General features: G+C 37.7%; 1 protein-coding gene across 1 annotated transcript in view; it reads left to right on the forward strand.

Moving 5' to 3' along the window:
• Positions 1 to 368: 368 nt before the first annotated feature.
• The window catches only part of WDR3 (WD repeat domain 3), a gene marked incomplete at its 5' end in the record, with an annotated part of 1,037,507 nt that continues 1,016,413 nt past the window's right edge, over positions 369 to 21,462 (forward strand). The window contains 4 exon segments of the mRNA XM_044071482.1: positions 369 to 487; positions 2,723 to 2,801; positions 11,213 to 11,308; positions 16,794 to 16,889. Of these exon segments, the coding sequence (XP_043927417.1) occupies positions 369 to 487; positions 2,723 to 2,801; positions 11,213 to 11,308; positions 16,794 to 16,889 (390 nt within the window).

Here is a 21,462-nt window from a genome sequence, read left to right on the forward strand (position 1 = left end):
AATGGTTTCAGAAAGTAATTTTACAGAATCCATTGTATGTGTGTGTTTTTGTCTATTGAGAGCAGGGGACTTGTCTCACACACTTCCTATGCCAAAGCCATGTTACTGTTTGTCCTACATTGTTGCAATGAATTGCAAGACTTTACCCTCTTTTTTTCATGTAATCCTTTTCAAGTAATACTTGTGTTGAGTCACAAGTCAGAAATGCAGACTGTCATATGCTTCTCACCTTATAGTTGGCCACATAGCTGCTTAATAGAAACTTTCTGAAGAGTTCCCTGTAGTAATAATATGCTTTCATCAATTCTACAGTGTTTTGTCTGTTCAGCATGAATGAAGAGAATGATTTATTTGCTTTGTTTTCATAGGACACTGATGTCATCATTTGGGATGTTGTTAATGAAAGTGGATTGTACAGACTTAAAGGACACAAAGATGCCATCACAGATGTTATGTTTCTTCAAAAAAAGAACTTGTTCATTAGCAGGTAAGAGGAAGTCCTACAAAGCAGGCAGTAAGTTTAACCCATTGAGATTATGATGTGCTTTGTAGAGAAAATAGCACTGTGCTTGTTTAGGGTCTGTTACTCCAGCTCCTTACTACATGCACACATCTGAAGAATGCTGTTGCATGTTTTAGTTAGTATATCACATTTGATCATTAATTAAAATACTTTATGTACGAGTCCCTTGAGTTGGCTTTATTCTGTGACAGACAGCTGACCAAATTCTTACAGAAAGACAAAGTTGATTGTAATAGCTTCCTTTTCAGGGTACTTTTCCGTTATTGGGGCAACACTTTCAATGCGATTGTTCGGCTGTCATCCAGTTCCTTAACATGTCTGTTAATCACATATCTGTAAAAATTAAATGGAAGTTATTTTAATTTTTACACACATCTTGTTAATAGACATGTTAAGGTAGTAGATTACGGCTGAACAATCATGTTGAAAGTGTTGCCCTTATAAAGTACAAAGACAAAGTAAAAAATGAATAAATACATCAAATTTGGAAAACCTGTCTTTTTTTTTTTTTCCCAATAGTCATAATATGCTTACCTTGTAAGATAACCATTGCTAGGATGTACAAATATATTGTTATTGTACAAATATATTGTTATTTCCGTTGTCAGTGAAGCCTAGCTAAATCAGTACCTGAGGCTTTTAAAAAAATATGCTTACTCCTGAACAGCTGTTCCGTGATTCTGATTGCATCTTTGCAGCTGCAATATGCCAACTAAGTTTAATTACAGATTTCGATTAGGACTTCATGAAGAATATGTTTAATAGTATGCATATTATGGAGAAATACATTTTATAGTATGCATATTATGGAGAAATTGATTTCTTACTACTCTATTATCGGCCAAACACTTTAAATGCGGTTGCAGAGCTCCGAATCCATTGTCGAAGCATGTCTTTTTGATGTTAATCTTAACAGGTGTTTGTAAAATAATTACATCGATAATATTTAAAAAAAAGAAGCTGTAACACAACTGTTAAGATTAACATCAAAAATACATGGTTTGATACTGGATTCAGAGCTCCGCAACTGCATTATAAGTGTTGCCCCGATAACGGAAAAGTACCTTTTTCAGTAATGCGATTTTATGATGAGGAAGCTACAAGCATTGTAATGGTTTAGAAAGTGCTGCTCCTCCTTTGGATTTGAAACCACATTTAGGGAAAACCTGCTGGCAGTCCAGAGAAATGGGATAACTAGAGATCCCTTAATTATGCTAAATACACAGACTCTAGTATTTTTATGACGTTTGATCACGAGGGTAATACACAAGCATTGGTTTAGTAACTCAGTCAAATAAGTTAAACCCAGAAACATTTAGATGTTTCTGAAATATTATTTCTGTACATTTTTCATGACAGACAAGTAAGAACAAGAGTGGGATAAGTCTGAATTTAAATTACTTGAAGATGTTTTAAGTTACAAGTTGTAATAATTTTTTTGCTGGAGATGTTTTTTTTTTTTCTTATTAATATACTGTTTTTGTTTCTTGATGGGCAACAGTACCCCATATATATGCAGCTGTCTGTCGGTAACAGCAGAGCAGTCTTTTATTTGCATGTTGTGTATGCCCAGAGAAAGGTAGGAAAGTTCTTAGTTATTTTTTTAATTCTGGGCTTAATTGTAAGCACTTAGCATCATGTTGCAGGGTTGCTGCCTGTAACTGTTGAGGTTAGAACAAACTTCTAAATTCTAAGAGATCAAGAATCAAAAAGCATTAAACTGTATGACTTACTCATGTTAACCTTCCTTTTTTACGTTAATGAGTACCACATAAGCTAGTCACATAATGTCCTCAGTTTCTCAAGAATATTAGCATCTCTGCTAAAGTTGTATACTTCGTCATATGAAATCAGTTTTAATTTTTCTGTGTTCTGTATTCATTTATTTACACTCTAATAATTTGATTAATCCAGGTTAGAGTCACAGGAGCTGAAACGTATCCAGGCCTCCGTGGCTATCAGGAAATGAAACTAATCCTGAATGGGATATCAGCTCATTGCAGGATGTACAGACACATACATACACATACACACACACACACACACACACACACACGCACACGCACTCACGTACCTGCACTTGGGAGGCTTGTCCCTCTACCGTTAGCATGTCTAACTTATATTATTATTTTTTAATACAACCAGCTATGTCAGGGTCTTTTTATCATTGTTCATTCTATTTTATTTTTTGTGTTTCAGTTCCAAGGACACATTGGTAAAATGGTGGGATCTGGATACACAACACTGTTTCAGTACAGTAGTTGGACATCGTAGTGAGGTAAGAGATCCATTGGACATTAAAAACATTGTGTGTGTGTCTTTATAATAATGTGATGTGCACCTTTAGAGGATACAAATTACAGAGCAATTTTTTATTTCATAATGGGTATGACTTTAATTTGAGAGAGAGTTTCTTTTTTCTTTCTCTTAGTAGTGTTAAGAAAATGAAGGTTTGTTGGGAGGGTTGATGGAAAACAAGGGTAGAAATGGATATAGAAGAGATAGAAATATGATTAATACATTTTAAACAGGTTTCTTACAAAAGTAGTTGAATGAGAGGGTCAAATTAGGGTTCTTGTAGAACAAAAATAACTGTACCACAGGAATGAAGGGACTACACAAGGGCATAAGGCTCAGTTCTCTAAAGTTATGCCACCTTCTAAAAAGAATGTGATGAAAGTCTCATCAGGCACATGAGATAAAAGATGTGGGTATTATAATGAGGTATTCACTAACCATGGGAATTGTGTGGTTGGAAGGGAAGAGACACCTAGTGATTTGGTTAGAAGCAATGTTAGGCTTTATATTACAGAGAGAATAGGACAGGTTATAATCGTTCAAGCTGAAAGTAATTGATGTAAAACACACTGTGGTGCACACGGCAGAAAATGATGCAGTTATTTTTACATGGCTATTTAGTCTTTGTATACAGTTTGAAGAAGAATTAAGAGAGATTTGGAGTACCTTTGAATTATGCATTGGCTTTCTCTGAGGTCATCGCCATTCCAGACACAACTACAAAACTAAAGATGTGCACTACATACAGGCATTCAGAGATTTAATGGAACTAGATCAGTGTTTGAGATAATGAAGCTTGACATGCAGGTGGAAGATTTGTAGGTTTTTATACCATGCACACAAGCAAAGTAGCAATTGAGAAGCTTAGCCATGTTACCCAACAGGTAAGGCCCTGTAAGTTTCCCTGCTACCACATATTCCCAGAGTGAATTTATGATCTCTTGTCCAATTGTAAGTGTGCTTTGAAAGGTGGTGAGGGAATTGCTTTGTCTTATATTGCCAGGGGACTCTGATGTAGAAGCAATAGATCTTTTGGGCTAAGTACCTGTTATGCCAGCAGGTGTTATTAATGTTGCATTGGTTGTTTAGGTCTTTGGAGTAGGTGCTATTAGGCTCTTTAACAAAACATCAAATGTTTTGTGACAGGCACTCGTAATTGCAATCACAAAAGAGTAATATCCCTTGAACAAGAGCAACATTTGGAATGAAGAAATCCTGAAGGCTTTTTTGTAGGGCCAAACTCCCCTGCAGCTGTAATGTTGGGAACTGTAACCCACACCCCCTACTAATGTATACCAACTCTGAAGTTGTGGCATCTCGAGGAAAGTAAAAATCCATCAGACGCTGCAACCATAGTCTTCCAGGGCAAATCGCAGAAGTCACACACTAGTGACTGCATAAAAGACTGTTGATCGTGTTTCTAAAACAAGCCTGATATCCGTGTTAGAAGTACCGTGGTTTTATAGAGGTGAAGGAGATTGAAAAGAGCAAGGTCAGTCGTGTGCCAGAAAGCTAAGCACAGTTTCCCCTGTAGCAGCCGCTATCAAACTAAGTATAGAGAGACTTTAGTCTTTCAAAGTAAGGTGGCCTGGGCCATTAGCTGTCCTATGTACCTTTCAGACAGTAAATGGAATGTTCATCTTGGTGATGGATCTGACTGGGATGATGACCACTTTAATTTATAAAAACACCTTTCAGAATAAGCTGGCTAAACAGAACTTCCTTCCCAGAGTTGTGACATGATGGTTGAAAGAGAGCTCATTATTTATGCAGGTTCCTAATGACTGAGGTAATTTTCCTCTTGCTTCTGTCAGCCATCAGTCATGCTCTGAAATCCCTCTACAATTTTCTCTGCTGACCTCTTCCTAATACCAGTCTGCCTTTTCAGACCATGCTTTCTGGGAAGAGGGAGGTGGAGACCATATAACAATGTAAATGCTGGAAAGGGTAGGATGTACAGGAGATCGTGAGGTCCTGATACTGTTCTGTACATGCAGACTATTTAATGCTGATTAGGGGAAGAGAATCCTTGGTGGGTAGACCTACTGATGCCATAAGATTGGCTGCACACAGCATTTTCTACCTTGAGCCTCTTAATGCCTTCACAACAAGCTGCTACATGATCAAAGCACTAATCAACCATCACCAAGGGCATGCCAGACCTCAAGCAGTAACTAAAACCTCCTTTCCAGTATAGGTTAGCAGAGAGTTGCCACTCCTTTCCACCTTCCGTCTGTGGTTTAGAAAAATGGTAAAATGAATGGTTTCTGTGAGAAATGGGAAGGAAGTGTCAAGAGATTTGATATTGCCATTACAAGAAGGTATAAGAAAGCGAACTAGAATAGTAAGTACAGTAAGGGCAGACTAAAATGAAAATTGGCACAGCATATTGCAGAAACAGATGAAACTTTCTGCAGTTATATAATTAGAAAAGAAACTGGCAATGCGGTTACCGTTGTGCGGGCTCATTGGCACAAAGAGAATAAACCCTTGAACATTACCCAGATGACTAGAGGTTGAAGTTTCCATCCAGGCACTGAAGCACATGGCCAAGGAGGGTGTGGGTGAACAGCTAACACTAGCTTGCTCATCCTTTGGTGGGGGAAGCACATTCTGGCTTATTGTGTGATCCCTAGATGAGTCGATGCATTTTTCTTTTACACAGAAATGTGCACAAGCCACAGGGGTGGCTTTATGAGAATATTGGGGTTGGGCATTAAAAAGAAAAATCCTCTGTGTACTGGACAGTGATTATGCAGAGGGCTCACCCTGAAGTATGGCTGCCTGTGGTATTGGTGTACTGAAGCCAAAGCCTTAGTCTGTTGGGATGAGAGCTCCCTCCATCCTGAAAAAAGATGATGAAGGGAGGTGCACAGCAATTGACAAAAGAACATCCATTACTGCCTGGTTGTATTTTTTTGTTTGTTTTATTGTGTGTGTATGTGTCTGTGCGTGTCATATCCTGTCAACCTCTTAGAGCAAGAAATCTCGACAAAGCCATAAATACTGGGGGACAAAGGCTCAAAAATAGGGACATTTTTAAATATTGCTCTTAAAAGTAGATACAATAACAGGTTTTGCATTAGCATGAATTTTCTGAAGGGTTTGAAGTCTGAAACTCAAATATCTGTCGGATCCCTATCAGTTGATCGAAGTGTCTAAACTTCGAATGTTCAAAGTTTTGAAACATCGAATTAAAAATAATAAAAATAAAAAAACCCCCCACTAAAATAAAATAAAACAACTTATGGGGGGGCAAGCCCACCTGCACCCACATACCCCCTGCTACTTAAATATACCAACTCAGAGATCGCACTACAATGAGGAAAATGTCAAATCCCGAGTTCTGCACTGTACGGCAATCTCAGTACAAAGTGCTCAATGTTTCAAAACTTCGAACATATGGTCTTCGAAGTTTTGAAACTTCGATCATCTGATAGGGATCCGTCTGTCATTATGTTTTGATTTCAGTCTTCACTTATTTGCCAGTGATTAGCTAGAAACTCACAGTCCTCCCTGTGGTCACGTGGGTTTCCTCCGGGTGCTCCGGTTTCCTCACACATCCCAAAGACATGCTGTAGGTGGATTGGACACTCTAAATTGGCCTTAGGCGTGAGTGCGTGCATGTGTGTGCCTTCCATGGAAGGTTCGGGCGCCGGGCTGGCAACTCGACACTATAAAAACTCTACTGCCAATCATGGGCGGACAGGTGATCTGCTGTGGCGACCCCTAACCAGGAAAAGCCGAAAGAAGAAGATTAGCTAGAAACCCACAACTTTATGAAAAACAGACCAGAAATATGAGGTAAAAATCTGGACATTCTGTGAAAATCTGTACAGTTGAGAGGTATGGTGTCCATCTGTTTCGGTGAGGCATGTGTACCAGAGGAATGAGTATGACATATGATTTAGTGGAGGAGGAATGTTGATAATTGGTAGACAATGTAGGGAAAAAGCACGTGGAAAAAATGAAGTTTCCACCTATGGTTGATAAGAAAAATGCTAAAGAAAATAGGCTCCTAATGGAAGCATAAAACAGGTTGTTTGCTTAAGTGCTTACAAAGTAAAGGAAAAGAAAAGCACTTGTTGAGGAGAAGGTACTGGTAACCAGCTGAAATAACTTGGTCACTTGTTTTAAGTCTACTATCTACCCTCTGTTTTTTTTTCCTACAAACTTTTTTATCTGCTTTCAGCAGTAATAAAGTTATCTATTTTATTTGTAAAGCAGCATTTCACTTTCCTCATTCTGACCTCAAATTTCAATGCTGTTGGGTTCATTACTAATGCAAATAGTACACTGTTTTTAGGTCATTATTGTCTGACACCGGTCATTACTCTGATTTCTTCAATTTGCCACCCATTAACAAATTTTACAACCAAGCTCTTTTCAAAAGCAATGTGCCATAAATGTAATAGCTGCCCTTTTATGGCATAAGCTGATATTCTTTGTAACTGACCATATCTAACATTATAATTTTTATTTATACACTTATCTTTTTTGACTGGGTTAGTCCCACTAAGTTAGTAACTTCTTTTCAGGGGAGACCTGAAGTGATATTTGTACTTCTAGGGGAAATTTGGCCAGGGTATCAGGGAACTTCCCCTACTCTGTTGCGAGCAGGGACGCTGTTTCTTGTGGGACTTCGGATACTGGTCTGGGTGCTGAGGTGGCTCGTACAAGCAGAAAGGAGTATGGAGAGGAAGGAAGAGATTGATGAAAGTGTAAGTGAGCGTGTTGTGGAGAGTTCATTTATGAATGCAGAGAAAGTCGATCCTTTGCAAAAAGACATGGTGGCAGGCGTTCTAGGTATCAGAAGAAGTGGCAAAGTAGTATGAGAAGGGAGGCATGAGCCAGGAGACTGCTATAAACGTGATAGATCCTTTACAATATTTGGAAATCTTGTACCAGGAGGAATTATTCAGCAAAAAATGAGAGTCTCAATCAGGATATATTATTATAACCCTCCATTCGGGAGGGTTGTGGGATGTTTACTTAAATTACTTAATAAATCAAAGTGAACCAGAGTGTGAAAAAGCTGTTTCATGGGGGGAGATTATGGATAAAATAGAAGGAAGAAGAAGAGATGGATGAAATTAGAAGAGAGAAGAAAAGATAGTATGCACAGACAGTGAAAGAAGAGTGATTCGACAAGGAAGAAGTTTTTCGTAAGAGTAAACAGTAAGGAAGAAAAAGAATTTGAGCGGTATGACAATGCCCAAAGGTGAAATTATATTATCCCAAGTATCACCTAAGGAAGTAAGAGCATTTCTACATATTAATAAAGATTTATTTTGTGACATTCTTTTTGGAGTCAGGCGAATACATGGAGAAATTCTTAAACAGTATGAAGTAAAGAAAAATTGCAATCCATAGAACTTGTATGTGATAGAAGCATTTTATAGAGAGAGAAAAAAAGAGAATGTTTGTACAATTTCAAACTGAATTTAAAAAAGAAACATTAGAAGACTTTTTAAAAACTGTATGTAAAAATGTTGTGACCATAAAAATCTATGATAATAGATGGACTGGGGGTTTGAATGTGGGGTTATATTGAAAATGGGAAATGAAAAAAAATATATACACATTTCAAGTATGATAAATATAGAAGGAGGTAGGGGCACCATGAAATATTGGGGGCAACTGAAGTTTTCTTTTGTGGTAAAAATGATAATTTTATTAGTAATTATGATAGCAGAAGATGCTTTATTTGTGGTAAAGTGGGAGATGAAGCTTAAAAATATGAAATGTAGAAAATATGAACAAATGGGGCATTTGTGGCTGGATTGTAAGGAAGATACAGAAGATGGAGAAAATGGTGATAGATATAAGCAAGAATAAGAACAAATACAATAACAAAATACAGAAATAGATCAAAAAAATGAGCAGGAAGAGAAAAAATGATAGAGGAAAATGAAAGACAAAGAAAAAAATAGTACACAAGACAAGAGGAAAAGAAAGGGAGGGGGAAATGGCAGAATCAAGTGAAGGAGAAGACATGAACTGGACTGTGATTAAGGAAAATAGAATTCTGTATGGAAAAGGGTAAAAGAAAATAGAAGTTTGAGTGAAAGCATGAGAGAAAAAGACAAAGGACAGAAGAAAACTGGAATAATAAAAAAAGAAATTCAAAAATTTTAGCTATAAATGTGAATATTATAAAGAACCTCAAAAATGTGAATATTATAAAGAACCTCAAAAGAAGGCTAGGTGTATTGGAATGGTGTTTAACACTTGACATAGATATTATTAAACTGAAGATACTAGAATTTTAACAGAAGGAGAGAGGTTACAAGCAGAAAAACTATGGGAAGGTGAGATTATTTGGAGTATGGGAAAAGAAACGTGTTCAAGATTAGGTATGTTATGCCAGAAATCAATAGGAATTTTTGATCATACCCGAGTAATGTTGAGTAGAATAACAGTGATTGATTTAAGGTGGAAAAAGAAAGTATATAGAATTATTGCAGTTTACGTGTATGTTACCAAAAAGAAAGTGAGGTACTATTTAAAAAAAAATAGATTGTTGGCGTGAATATGAAGATATTAGTGGGGAACTTCATTTCTGACTTGAGAAAAAGAAGAAAAGATGGAGTAGTTGTGATAGGATCTTTTACATCCACCCGAGCTACGAGTAACTCAAGCAGATGGGATCTCGGTTTAATGTCTCATCGGAAGGACAACACACTCAGGAGCCCCCCCCATTCTGCAGTGTCAGTAATCAAGTCTAAGATGTGTGGGAATAGAACCCACGCCTTCTGCACCAAAGGTGAGTGTGCTACGTGTTGCGCCGATGGCATTGGATAATATTATTATATGCCTTTGTTACATTCCCCACAACCATTTTTTATTCTTTCTGAGCTATATACTACCTTATCTACAGTTCTTCCTTTATTCATACCAACATTTCCTGACTTTGCCTACCTTTAACACTATAAACACCTTCTGTAAAAAGAAAAAAAAATTTCTCCAGTGTTTTCTCAAACCTTTTTATGACTTGTGCTCGTAGTACTCCTTTAGCATAATGTCTCCAAGTCCTTGTGCCCCCCTTTTTCTCACTTTTTTTGTGTATACATTTTATTACCCCTTACTTGTTTTCTCCATTTGTTTCATTCCTTTCACTCATAACATTTTTTGTTTCTCACTCATTTCTGTATAAAAGCTGTAATCTGTTCCATCCAGCCCATAAACTTGAATGCTCATTTACCCGTTTCAAAACTGTATTTTTTAACCTTTATATTTATATGCAAGCATTAACTAATTTGTAGTTGTACTGATCTTCGTTTGTTTCTGTCTCCTTGCTTTTCTGTCCACCATCTGCACACACTATCTTCCTGTGTCCCAAGTCTCAGTGGTGCGTCTTTCAGTTTGTACTGCATTTAATTTGAACATTGTATATAGCTGTGTCTTTGTTGAATTTGTCTTTTCATCACTCCTAAAAAATCTTCAGTCCTCATAAATTGAGGGCTTTTGTTAAAATATGACTGGTAGAGACCTTGTAGTCTAGCTTTGTTCTAGTTGAGCATTACTTCTTGGCTGGGTACTTTCAAATTACAACAGTTTGTTCCCCTGCATCTGAAATCTCTTTGTTGTGTGCAGTGTGACACACTTCATCCTTAAGCACTCAGTGCTGTTAATGAAGATGGTAAATCAGTTTTAGAAGACTTTCTTATTACCATTAGTCTGTCTAATTGTTATGACTAAATCATTGCTTTTTTTTTTTTTTTTTTTGGAGCATGGGATGTAAATCTTGTTGTTGCTTGGTATCTTATGTTTTCCTTTTGACTGTATACACATTTCTTACCTCATTTCCTTGTACTGTTTGTACCTAAAACAAAAGTAATGACATTTTATTGGCTTTTCCCCAGAGTACTGTCCTTTTTTATTGCAGTATTTTTTTCTCCTGTGTTTTTGTTTTTCATACTTGTCTCTAACCATTCTTATCATGATCCTTCCAATATTAATATATTTTAATTATTTAGAAGAAAATATCCTTTTCCACCTGATATGTATTTTTAGCTGCTTGTATATTAATAATATTGACACCGACACTGGAATCTTGTTGAAGTATATGCAGGTATTATTTTGACATTAAACATAACCACCTGAATAGAACAGCTTCAGTTTGTGTGAGTTCTGTTTTTATAGCTTTATGTAAATTTGCTTGTCATATTTTTAGGTATACATAAATGTTATAATCTTTTTTGTTGGTTGAGAACATGTGAGAGAGGCTGAGTGGGTGAGAGAGGGTGTGTGTGGGTGTGTATAGATACACATATGACTTCAGGACTCTAAATTCAAAATTTTAATTGATGGCAATGCAATTTTGAAATATATAAAAAAAAAATATTTGTTCATTACCATCAGTTTTTAATTGGCCCTTCCTTTCCACAGGTATGGGGTTTAGCATTGGTGTCTGATGAGACAAGACTCATTACTGGATCTGTTGACAGTGAACTGAGAGCCTGGAAGGTCACATATTTGGAAGAGGTAATGTTATAGTGATGTTTTTAATCAGATGTACTGTTACTAGAATAACAGCAAAAGTTCAAGAAAAACACAAGCATCATGGCAGAACAAGTAAAACATTGCATATTCTAGGATTGAATAAACTTGTAAAAAAACTGATTTTGACATAGGCACAGAACAGCATCTTCACTTTGTATTAGCATGGACTGTGCTCTCATATCTTGATGATTTTCCACAGTTAATTGCAAATTGGTGTTTTTTTCTGAAACATTTTGCCCCCCTCTGCAGCTCCCTGATTAACGTTAGACCTTCTCTCAGCCAACTGACCCATTCATTTCCCATACACAAGGGTGTGACAGGTGACCAAGTGGGATCATCATTTAGGCAGCCATCTCTGATAACATTTTGCAGTCTTAACCCAAATGTGCATGTCCCATATGCACCCATGGTTTGACATGCAGGGGTTGTCAGCAAGGACTTATCTCTCACTTCTGTGAGTAACTTAATGCCTCAAGACAGTCCTGTTCGTGTGAGGTCTGTGGTCTCCAATGGGGATCCAGCCACAGGAACATATGTGATCCCTGACGTGGGCAGTCTTATCCTGCCCCCCCCCCCCACCACCACCACCAAGAGACAGGCCAGCAAAGACATGTCACTCGTGGCCTCTTCCATGCCAGTTCTAGCAGGTGCCCGAGCTGCTAATTGAACTCGGGTTTCCTGAGTGATGGATTTTTACCTCTGTGCAAATAGAGCTGGCCAGTTAGAGTTGTTCTGTGTTGTACAGAACATGAACAAGGTACTCTTAACAGCACTTTCCCTGGTGTTCTTTCAGTAAGTGCTGTTGATGTAGTTGAAGTATTATTACTGAAAGGGGTGGTATGTAACAGTCTTTCCATTCAGTCTGGTTATTGTAAGTCACCACCGCAGTGGTACTGCAGTATTTTTGTTTTAATTAGCAAAGATGGATGAAAGTAGTACTTGGCATTATTTCCATACATGCTCATCTCTTTCGCAAACTTCTTTCAAAGCGTTTGTTTTCGACTAACCATGTTTAACACCTGGCACACCCTCAAGCTGGTTTGTCTTTTTTTTTTTCCTTGGGTTGAGAACTGTAGTTGCTTTTGTGCTATGCTGTATCAGGTGTGTACTACTTATGAGCTGATGAAATGTTGTTGGCCTTAAGCATTAGTTGATGCATCTTTATTATTAACTTGATTTATACCTCTGTCATTTTTAAAGACTGTAACATAACTTTTTTGCAACTGTATTAAGAAAATCTGTCGCAAAGCAAGGAAATAATTATAACCTGCATACAGGTATGTGTTCTTTTTAGGGGTCCTGAGCACAATTGCAAGTTGATTTTGTTGTCATGAAGCCATTCAAGAAATATAGCTTCATGTGTAGTTACAAGGCATGCAGTCCTGGAGACCATTAAGGAGCTTAACCTAAATTTCCAAGTGTCCGAAAGCACTGTCTGGTTTAGTGACTTGCTCAAGGTTACACAGCAGGCAAGTGAAGGTTGAAGGAATCAAATCCTGTACCATAGGAAGTAAAAAAAAAAAACAAAAAAAAAGACTACACAGTACAGCCCAAGGGGCCGTTTTCAGAGTAGGTGATCAACGTAAATAGCATGCGTCTAGGAGATGGATAATTTCTTGTTAAAATCCCTGTTATTCTTGGAGAAATGCTGATTGTCCCCAGACAACAGCCAGGTGCCTGGACTGACCCTGGTCCCCACAGCAGAGACAGCAGCAGTAACAAGTATTCCCCTCTACTGCCCTATTACAACAAGGAGGCATTGCCATTATCCAAAATGAGCCATCACAATCTGCTATGTTTCCTTAAAATATATTTTCTGTCTTGCAATGGAATATCCAACCAAGGCCCTACTGCTCCTCAAATACCACAACCCCTTTACAAGTAACGGATCTAGATAGTCAGTCCTCTCATATGTAGTCTCTAAATTATGGAATGTGTCTCCCCCGATGTAGGATGACTTATTTCCCTTCATTGTTTCAAACAAGCAATGAGATCTTGCCTAACTACCCAGATGTGCATTTCTGTCTACCCTCTTCACCTTCTTGTTTGGCCTCTAAACCTCACTAAGTGTGTAATACAGAACCAATCTAACTTGCCCAGATTATCGCATGGCATGGCATGTCAGTTAGTAAAAATCTAAACAGAATAGTATTCAGTGCCCTCATCTTCTTTCCTGCTTTGCTAGTACTTGTCTCTTTGTCATGTATCCTGTCCTTCCTACAGCTCCTGTGTAGCTTCTTCTTCATCTACCTTAGTATGGCTATTCAGCTTATTACAACACACATTAAAACTTTTTTTTACCATATCTCCCATGTTAACGTGACTAGCTGCCCCCATTCCAGGTAACTGCACATAATGAATATTGTCTGTATACTGCACAGTAAATATTAATAATTTCTCTACATCTAGATTTGGTGTAGTGCTGCTGATTTCTGAAAAGTGCTGTCATGTGCATATTCTTTGGAACACTGTTTTGTGTTTACTGTAGTGGAGTGTTTCAAATAGGTTCACAAGTTCATAGGTTTTTTACTAGGCTGACTACAACTAGAAACCTTACAAGCCTAGCGCACCCCAAACCACTCCTGAGTACCATGGTCTATGGGGAGGGCATGTTAGCAATGAGGTAGCCAAGGATTTGTGTGTGGGGGAATTTGTTACGATAATACTTTTCTTATTGATGGCTTCTTTCAATAAGGGACAGTGGGGATAGTGTAGGTTTAAATTTACTATTTCCCATCCATTTGTCAAGGTTTCACTTGAATAGAATCAAGGATGAACTCTGTTTTACATGGATGGGGAAATCTTATTCCATAGTGCGGGTATCTTTTGTGGCACATCTCTCTCCAGCACATTATGTTTGCCACAAATGAAGTTTAGATCCCTGGATCTAGTGTTTATGGTGCTATTTGTTTTGCACATGTGCAACAGCTCCATTGGGGCTGAGTCTAAGGAAGCCCTGTAAGCCAGGCAAAGATCCCCTGGCAGCAGCCTGTAGGAAATTAAATGCAGAAACCGAGCCTTTGGGAGATCAGTGTAGGACAGGGTATTCAGGATCTGTTCTTTTCTGGTGAGAAATCTTTGTTGGGCAATCCAACTGCTACAAGCATCTGGTTAGATACATGCCAAAAGGCACTGCATTAAATGATCGGTCTAAGGGCAGAGTAGAGTGGTACTACAACTTCCTTGGACCTAGATACCATACCCTTACCTATAAGTTGGATGACAGAATGAGTTTCTTACTGGGTAATCCAGCAAATTATGCAGGGATTTGTGCATAACTCACAGAACTTGTCAACAATGCCTGAGTCGGTTATTTTATCAAATGCCTTGGCTAGGTAACGATACACAGTGTGCACAGTTTTACCCTTGTCCATTACGTTGGTGACCCTCTCAAAGAAATCTACCAGATTAAGTAGATGTGACCTACTCTTAGTAATACCAAATTGGGATTAGTCCAGTGTCTGTAGGTTATCAATGTCCTTGTGTATTATTTCCATGATAATTCATTCCATGGCTTTGCTTATTATGGTTGTTAGACTGATGGGTCTCTAGTTCCGCTGGTCAGTTGATGGTCCGCCGTTGTGTAGGGAGTGACTCTTATGGTGCTCCATTCACTTGGAATATAGCCTGTTTCAAGGCTGTAGTTGGAGTGCCTCAAGTGGTGCTGATAGGTCATGTTTTAGACTGTTCCAAGAGGCCAGCTGTATAAATGCAGGGAATAGCGGTCAATCTTCTTCTTCTTTCGGCTTTTTCCAGTCAGGGGTTGTCACAGCGGATAACCTGTCCACTCATGATTGGCAGTAGAGTTTTACAGTGTCGAGTTGCCAGCCCGGCACCCAACCTTCCACGGAAGGCACACACACATGCACACACTCATGCCTAGGGCCAATTTAGTGTGTCCAATCCACCTACAGCATGTCTTTGGGATGTGGGAGGAAACCAGAGCACCCGGAGGAAACCCACGCGACCACAGGGAGTACATGCAGACTCCACACAGAAGGTATCCCCGCCGGGGATCGAACCAGAGAACCTCTTGCTGTGAGGTGACAACGCTAACCACTACACCACCGCGGCCGCCTTTCAGAGAATAGCAGTCAATAATGGGGTTAATTAAAGCTAATATACCCTTTGCTGAAATGTTATTTTTCTTTTCCAGGCTGGTCCTACTGCTACTTTCATGTAATACGTAAAACTGTTGGAAAGTTGAAGGATATGATTGTGTAATAGTGCTACAAAGTATTTTACTTGGCCTATTACAATGCCTCTGCTTTGTAGTTAATTGTAATATCGTAAGCTTAAAGTTATTCTTACAAAGTAATAGCATGCATTGTTGATCTTGAGAGTGATGAGAAGTTAATGTTTGATTGAAAATTGCCTGTGTTGATGTTATTTGGTCAGTCAAACTGGAACTAGTGGGAGCAATTTATCAAAATAAGCCTTTGGTCTAGTGGGACGAAGTGTAAGCAAAAATAAAATAAAAATAAAGATGGTTAAGTGTTGAACAGACTTCTTTATAATCTAGCAGTAACACATTTATGAAAGATGTTAGCATCAGAATTTAGGTTGAGCTCGTCGGTTGGTTTTAAAGTAAATTGATTTATTACTTTTGGAAGCAAGAATTTCAAGATGTGATTTTAATGGCAGGTAAGCCAAACTGTGTCAGTAGACTTCATGTTCTTTCTTTAATCTATTTGTAACTAAAGTATTGTAGCTACAACATTTAGTAAGGCAACATTTTGGGAACCTTGAACCACATTTGTGTAGTAGTATCATAAAGGACTTGCTGAGCATGTTGAGAAATCTTGTGATTTCTAGCTGTATGTCTTCCTTTAGCGTTGTGAATGCAGATATAGCCAGTGTTCTCTGAACTCAGAAGGTCCTGTAACATAGCTTTAAGCTGATAGCATTGAGTGTTACAGAGGCTGTATACTAGCATGATGTACATTTTAGAAAAAACACAGACGTAATTTAACCTTCAGATATTCTGTAACTAGACTGCAGTACAGCTACACTAAAATGAGGTGCTGAGCAAACGTATTATGGTATAGTGCTGGAAGAAGGTGGTGTAAATGATGAATGTGAGCAAACATTTTTTCACTGAACAGGTGATTGTTGAAGGGAATAAATTTCTGGTAGGAGCAGAGTAAATATGATTTCAAACTAAGCAGTCATAGGAAAAGCCATTCAACAGTTGATTGTATTTTAGTGTTTCTGTTCGTGGCAGCTTATGTACCACCTGAACTATATGATCCTTGTTCACATGGGTATGTATATTAATGAGAGGGATTGCCTTTGGTCTGGATGCTTACTGTGTCTGTAAAGCGGTCACAGGAATCTGTAAGTTGTTATAGCTTTTTGTTTGAATACTCTGCTTTTAATATTTATCTGTGTAATTCTTCTTGTAGTTATAAGTAGGTGGGTGTCCTGTTTTTATCACTAATAATACTTGTATCTCTGTTCTTTTCAGAAAAGAGGAACTGAGGAGCCTGAGCCCAAGAGAAACAAAGGCTCATTAAATGGCATGGAGGGTACTGAGGAACAGCTAGATGAGAATCCAGAAGATGTAAGTTTGTTTGACAGGATGATTTTGTGGGCTAGCTTTTTTATTAAATCGACTCATGTTATATTTATTCTTATCTACTGTCCCTTCTGATCATCTACCCCCATGCCAGTGGTCATGCCCAATATTTCACCTTAACAGGATGAGTGTCAAATATAGGAGGTGGCAAACATCCAGGCTTCCCTCGGGGGATTTTTCCATTTCTTCCAACTCCCGAGCCACTACATTATAGTAAGGACTTCAGTCCTTTGTCACACAGGACTGGTGCATTCACATTCATTAGTTTTACCCATTATGTAAGGAATTCTGTCTTCATGGAAAATTTTGCATATACCTCATTCCAAAACATTGAGCAGTCGATTTGCATGCTTTTTTTTTTCTTCTAAAAATATGCATTTATTTTTCTTTTGCAGCTCCATAATGAAAGTGTGAGTGTTTCATGATTAATCCTCATAAGTGTGAGTACCTCCTAACCCCCACAAGCTTTATACTTACATAAACTGACTCCAGGATCACTGTATCACAAGGTTAAAGAGACATCAGCAGGCTACTTTAGCTCATTAATTTCAATTAAGTGAAAATTTCAAGTATTCGTATATTAGTGATAACATCTAAGAGTGCTGATTGCAACTCAGTTAAAGACAAATATGGCATCCTTCTTTGCACTGCACAATATACTTCATCCCTTATTTTGGAAAAAATGTTGAATTTAGCTTTGCCGTTTACCCAGACTGCATCAGATGTGTAGATATTTATGCGGTGTGTCTGCTGCAGTATATTTGAAGATGTATCTTCAGTTTACAGATAAAGTCTGCTTACATTTACACAGGTGTTGTGTTTTTTTTTACCTGTTGCTAACCTTGATGTGGCTGAATTACCCCACTTCATATTAAAGTTTGCACAGTTGCATTTTTGTGAATTAGTTGCCTCTGCTCAGGCAGATGTTTTCCTTTGACGTAGTTATTTTGGTAAGGCAGTTGTTTTACACATGACAATGTAATTTTCATGTATTGGTCCTTTTTACATCATTGACATCCAAGGCATCCTTTATAGTAAGTCATGCTGAAAACATGAATAGTTGAGAGGAACACAATGAAAAATAATTTGAACCTCATCATCATGGCATTGAATATTTAGCACTGAACATAGACTTTTACAAGCTGACTAGTCACTATATTCTGTCAAATAAAACCTGTTTTAGAGTCTTGTGTCACGCTCTCACTTTTATTGTAATATCTGTATTTTAAAGTTGTGGGCATATTTTAGCAGTGATGTATGCTGGCAAGATAACTGAATGCCTTTTCTAACCATCGTCGTATGCCTTTCAGACTGCTAATATTCAGTATTCAAGCACTGTACAAAGAAGAATGTATTGTTTTACTTTTTCTGCTATTGGCAGCATGTGCAGCTGATTAGCTGTGATGGTAGATAGGATGTATAACTAGGCTTACTTCAGCAACAGGAAACAATCTGAGTGGGTGTGTGCACACTGCAGCGATTTCAAACTGTTGGCCCTTGGACTTTAAGCAGCCCTCAAACCAACATAGTAACAGGTAATGGAAGTGCCTACACTACTTTTCTAGCTACACTGACTGCATTTATTTTTGTCTTGGAGATTGTGGTCTTTGCCCGAGTTTTAGTCCTCATACAGCACCAGTGGTTGTTTGAGCTTGAGACCCCTGGACATAGGATTGGTGAAAAACCTGCCAAGGCAAGTTTTTTCAGCTTACATAGTATTTATGTATATGTTTGTGTGTCTTTGCATCTGTGTCCTGTTTCCTACTTTACAAGACAATAAAAAAAGGTTTTCTTAATCCACGTTTAGGTACTTTATATATACTTTGTAACACTCTAATCAGTTGTTTTTCTCAATTTAATTTCTCCAAGTCTTTTGGGTTTCTAATACCGTGGTGGGAATGGACCCCATTCTGAAGTCAAAGTATGATAAAAGTTCATGCAATTAGTATTGTTTCAGTCTTTAATGTTAGCCAAAAGTGCACTTTGCAGCACCCACAATTTCCCAAGAAATGACTCGTTCTGCAATTCATATGGAGTTGTATGTATTGGTAACGTATCTAAATATGACTGTAAATTCTGTTTTATTTGACCCATTGCTTCTGCTACTGTTTGAACTGTCAGGGTATCCTTCTTCCACATTGCCCTCTTTTCTGCTTGCAAATCCTGGTATTTTATGACTTTGTATCTCGCAGTACTTAAAACACTGTAGTCACTAGGTGTAGCAATTTCAGTGATCAATGCTACTTTGTCTTCCTTTCATGGACTACTATATCCGATTTTCTTGTATCTGTTTTTGAACTGTTGGTAATGAGTGATCCCACGTGAAGTAAACTTCATAAATTTCTATAATGCTCTGTGGCTCATGTTTACAATGTTTTTCAGCTGCTTCAATATTAAAATGTTTGCACAATCCCCAATGCCACAGTCTTGCCACATTATTATGCCTTTCAGTATAGTCCTACCATTAGTATATCACACCCAGCAACAAGATGTGCAACTGTTTCCAATTCTGTTTTACAAAACTTATATTTGTTTGTTTCTCCCTCATGTTCAATGGACTTTGTAAACCAGCATGTGTGTAGTGTACTATCTTGGGCTGAAAGTATTAACCTTTTGTTTTTTGGTTTAAATTCACCTGTCCTTAACCATTCCTGCGTTTGATCCTGATCAACAATAGGTTGTTCCAAGAGTTTTGTATACTTGCAACTATATTTTTGCATTTCCCACATTTCTTGTCCTCCCATCTGATCCTTCACCTTGTATTCTTTCATTTTTTTATGCATTCAGTTGCTACCCGATGTTTTTTACCTGCTTTTGGTTTGATTTTCCATTCCTGCTTGACACTTGGTATGCTTCTGCTAAACTTAGCAGGTAAGTCATCTAAGATTTATTCTCGTCATATTTTAAAACTTTTACTACGTTTGGGTATTATGAGGTCATCAGATATGTATGCAGTCCGGTTGCAGATGTATGCATATAATAAATTTTGAGTAGGCCCATACCGCCTCCAGAATGGGGAATATATAATCTTGGTATACACTGATTTTTATAAATCATTTGATAAGCATGAAGCATCCTACTTGTTTTCCTGTCCAGCTGATCCAGCACTTTTGGGCCCAGTCATTCACTCCAAAACTGTAAGTTAGGACAGGAAGAATGAATTGGTTTATAGCCTGGATTTGTTCCTTGAGGTCAACACAGTTTTCAGTATTAATTTTAGTCTTCTAAAATATTCCTTACTAAGTTTTAATCACATTTGATCATGTTTTACTGTTGATCCTTCATCAGTGACCAAATATTTCCTTAAGTTCTTTTATATCCCATTCCTTTCCCAGGCTGATGTTTTCTTGGTGCTACAGCTTTCCTGCTTTAAAGGTTGCATTTGTTCCTTGAGGTCAACACAGTTTTCAGTATTAATTTTAGTCTTCTAAAATATTCCTTACTAAGTTTTAATCACATTTGATCATGTTTTACTGTTGATCCTTCATCAGTGACCAAATATTTCCTTAAGTTCTTTTATATCCCATTCCTTTCCCAGGCTGATGTTTTCTTGGTGCTACAGCTTTCCTGCTTTAAAGGTTGCTTTTGCACATTTATCAATACCAAATGACATTGTTATATATCTGAAAAAGTTTTGACTACTTGCAGTTGTGCTTTCAGTTCCACATCTGATAAACTATATGGTTTTAAATCATCCACAAAAAGAAGATAAGTCTTTACACTTCGTTGTTTTCTGGGAGCCAAATTGTATATGCCCTAATCTGTTAAGCAGACAGTTTAATAGGTTAAGGGTAAGACAAAAGAGTACCGGTGACAGAGAGCCACCCTGGAGTATCCCCTTTTGAATTTTTATTTCTGGGATAATAATTTATCCTTTATCATGGCTTAATTGCAAAGGAGTTTGCCACTGTTTCACAGTTGTTGTAATGTAATCTGTTAGTTTAGGGTGCATCTTACACATTTTTAAGCACTTTTTTATCGACTAATGTGGAATAATGTCAAATGCTTTATTGTAGTCTGTCCATGCCATACTTTGAGTCTTCCCCTTTTTACAGTTCTCCATTATGACTTTAACAACAAATGATCCTTTGTTCCATATGACTTTCTTTTTTTACCCTTTTCTTCTGTTGTCATGATTGAGTTTTCTTCTAAATGACTATAAACTCTGTCAGCATAAGTTCCAGTGTATAGTTTATACATTGTCAGCATAAGTTCCAGTGTATAGTTTATACATTGTCAAAAGGCAAGTTATTCATGTACAGTTTTTAGGATAGCTTGCATGCTCACTCCTTACTTGGGGGACTTATTGTTCCATCATGCTGTGAAATAACCTGTTAGACTTTCTACACTAAATCCTTCACTTCGCAGGTATTCCATAACTTCAGCCTCTCTTTTTTTTAACTTCTACTTTTCTAATCATATGTTCAGTGTTCCCTCTTTTGTGATCTTATTTTTTGTATTGTGAAATTTTGTATATCAGGATGCCTTTGCCTGTATTTCTCTTGAAATATCTTTGGGACTGCTTTTTTCTGTTGATTAATTTGGCTTTCTCCTTTAC

Source organism: Protopterus annectens, chromosome 5.part0 (genome assembly GCF_019279795.1).
Source record: "Protopterus annectens isolate FY-2018-M chromosome 5.part0, PAN1.0, whole genome shotgun sequence".
Lineage (NCBI taxonomy): Eukaryota > Metazoa > Chordata > Ceratodontiformes > Protopteridae > Protopterus > Protopterus annectens.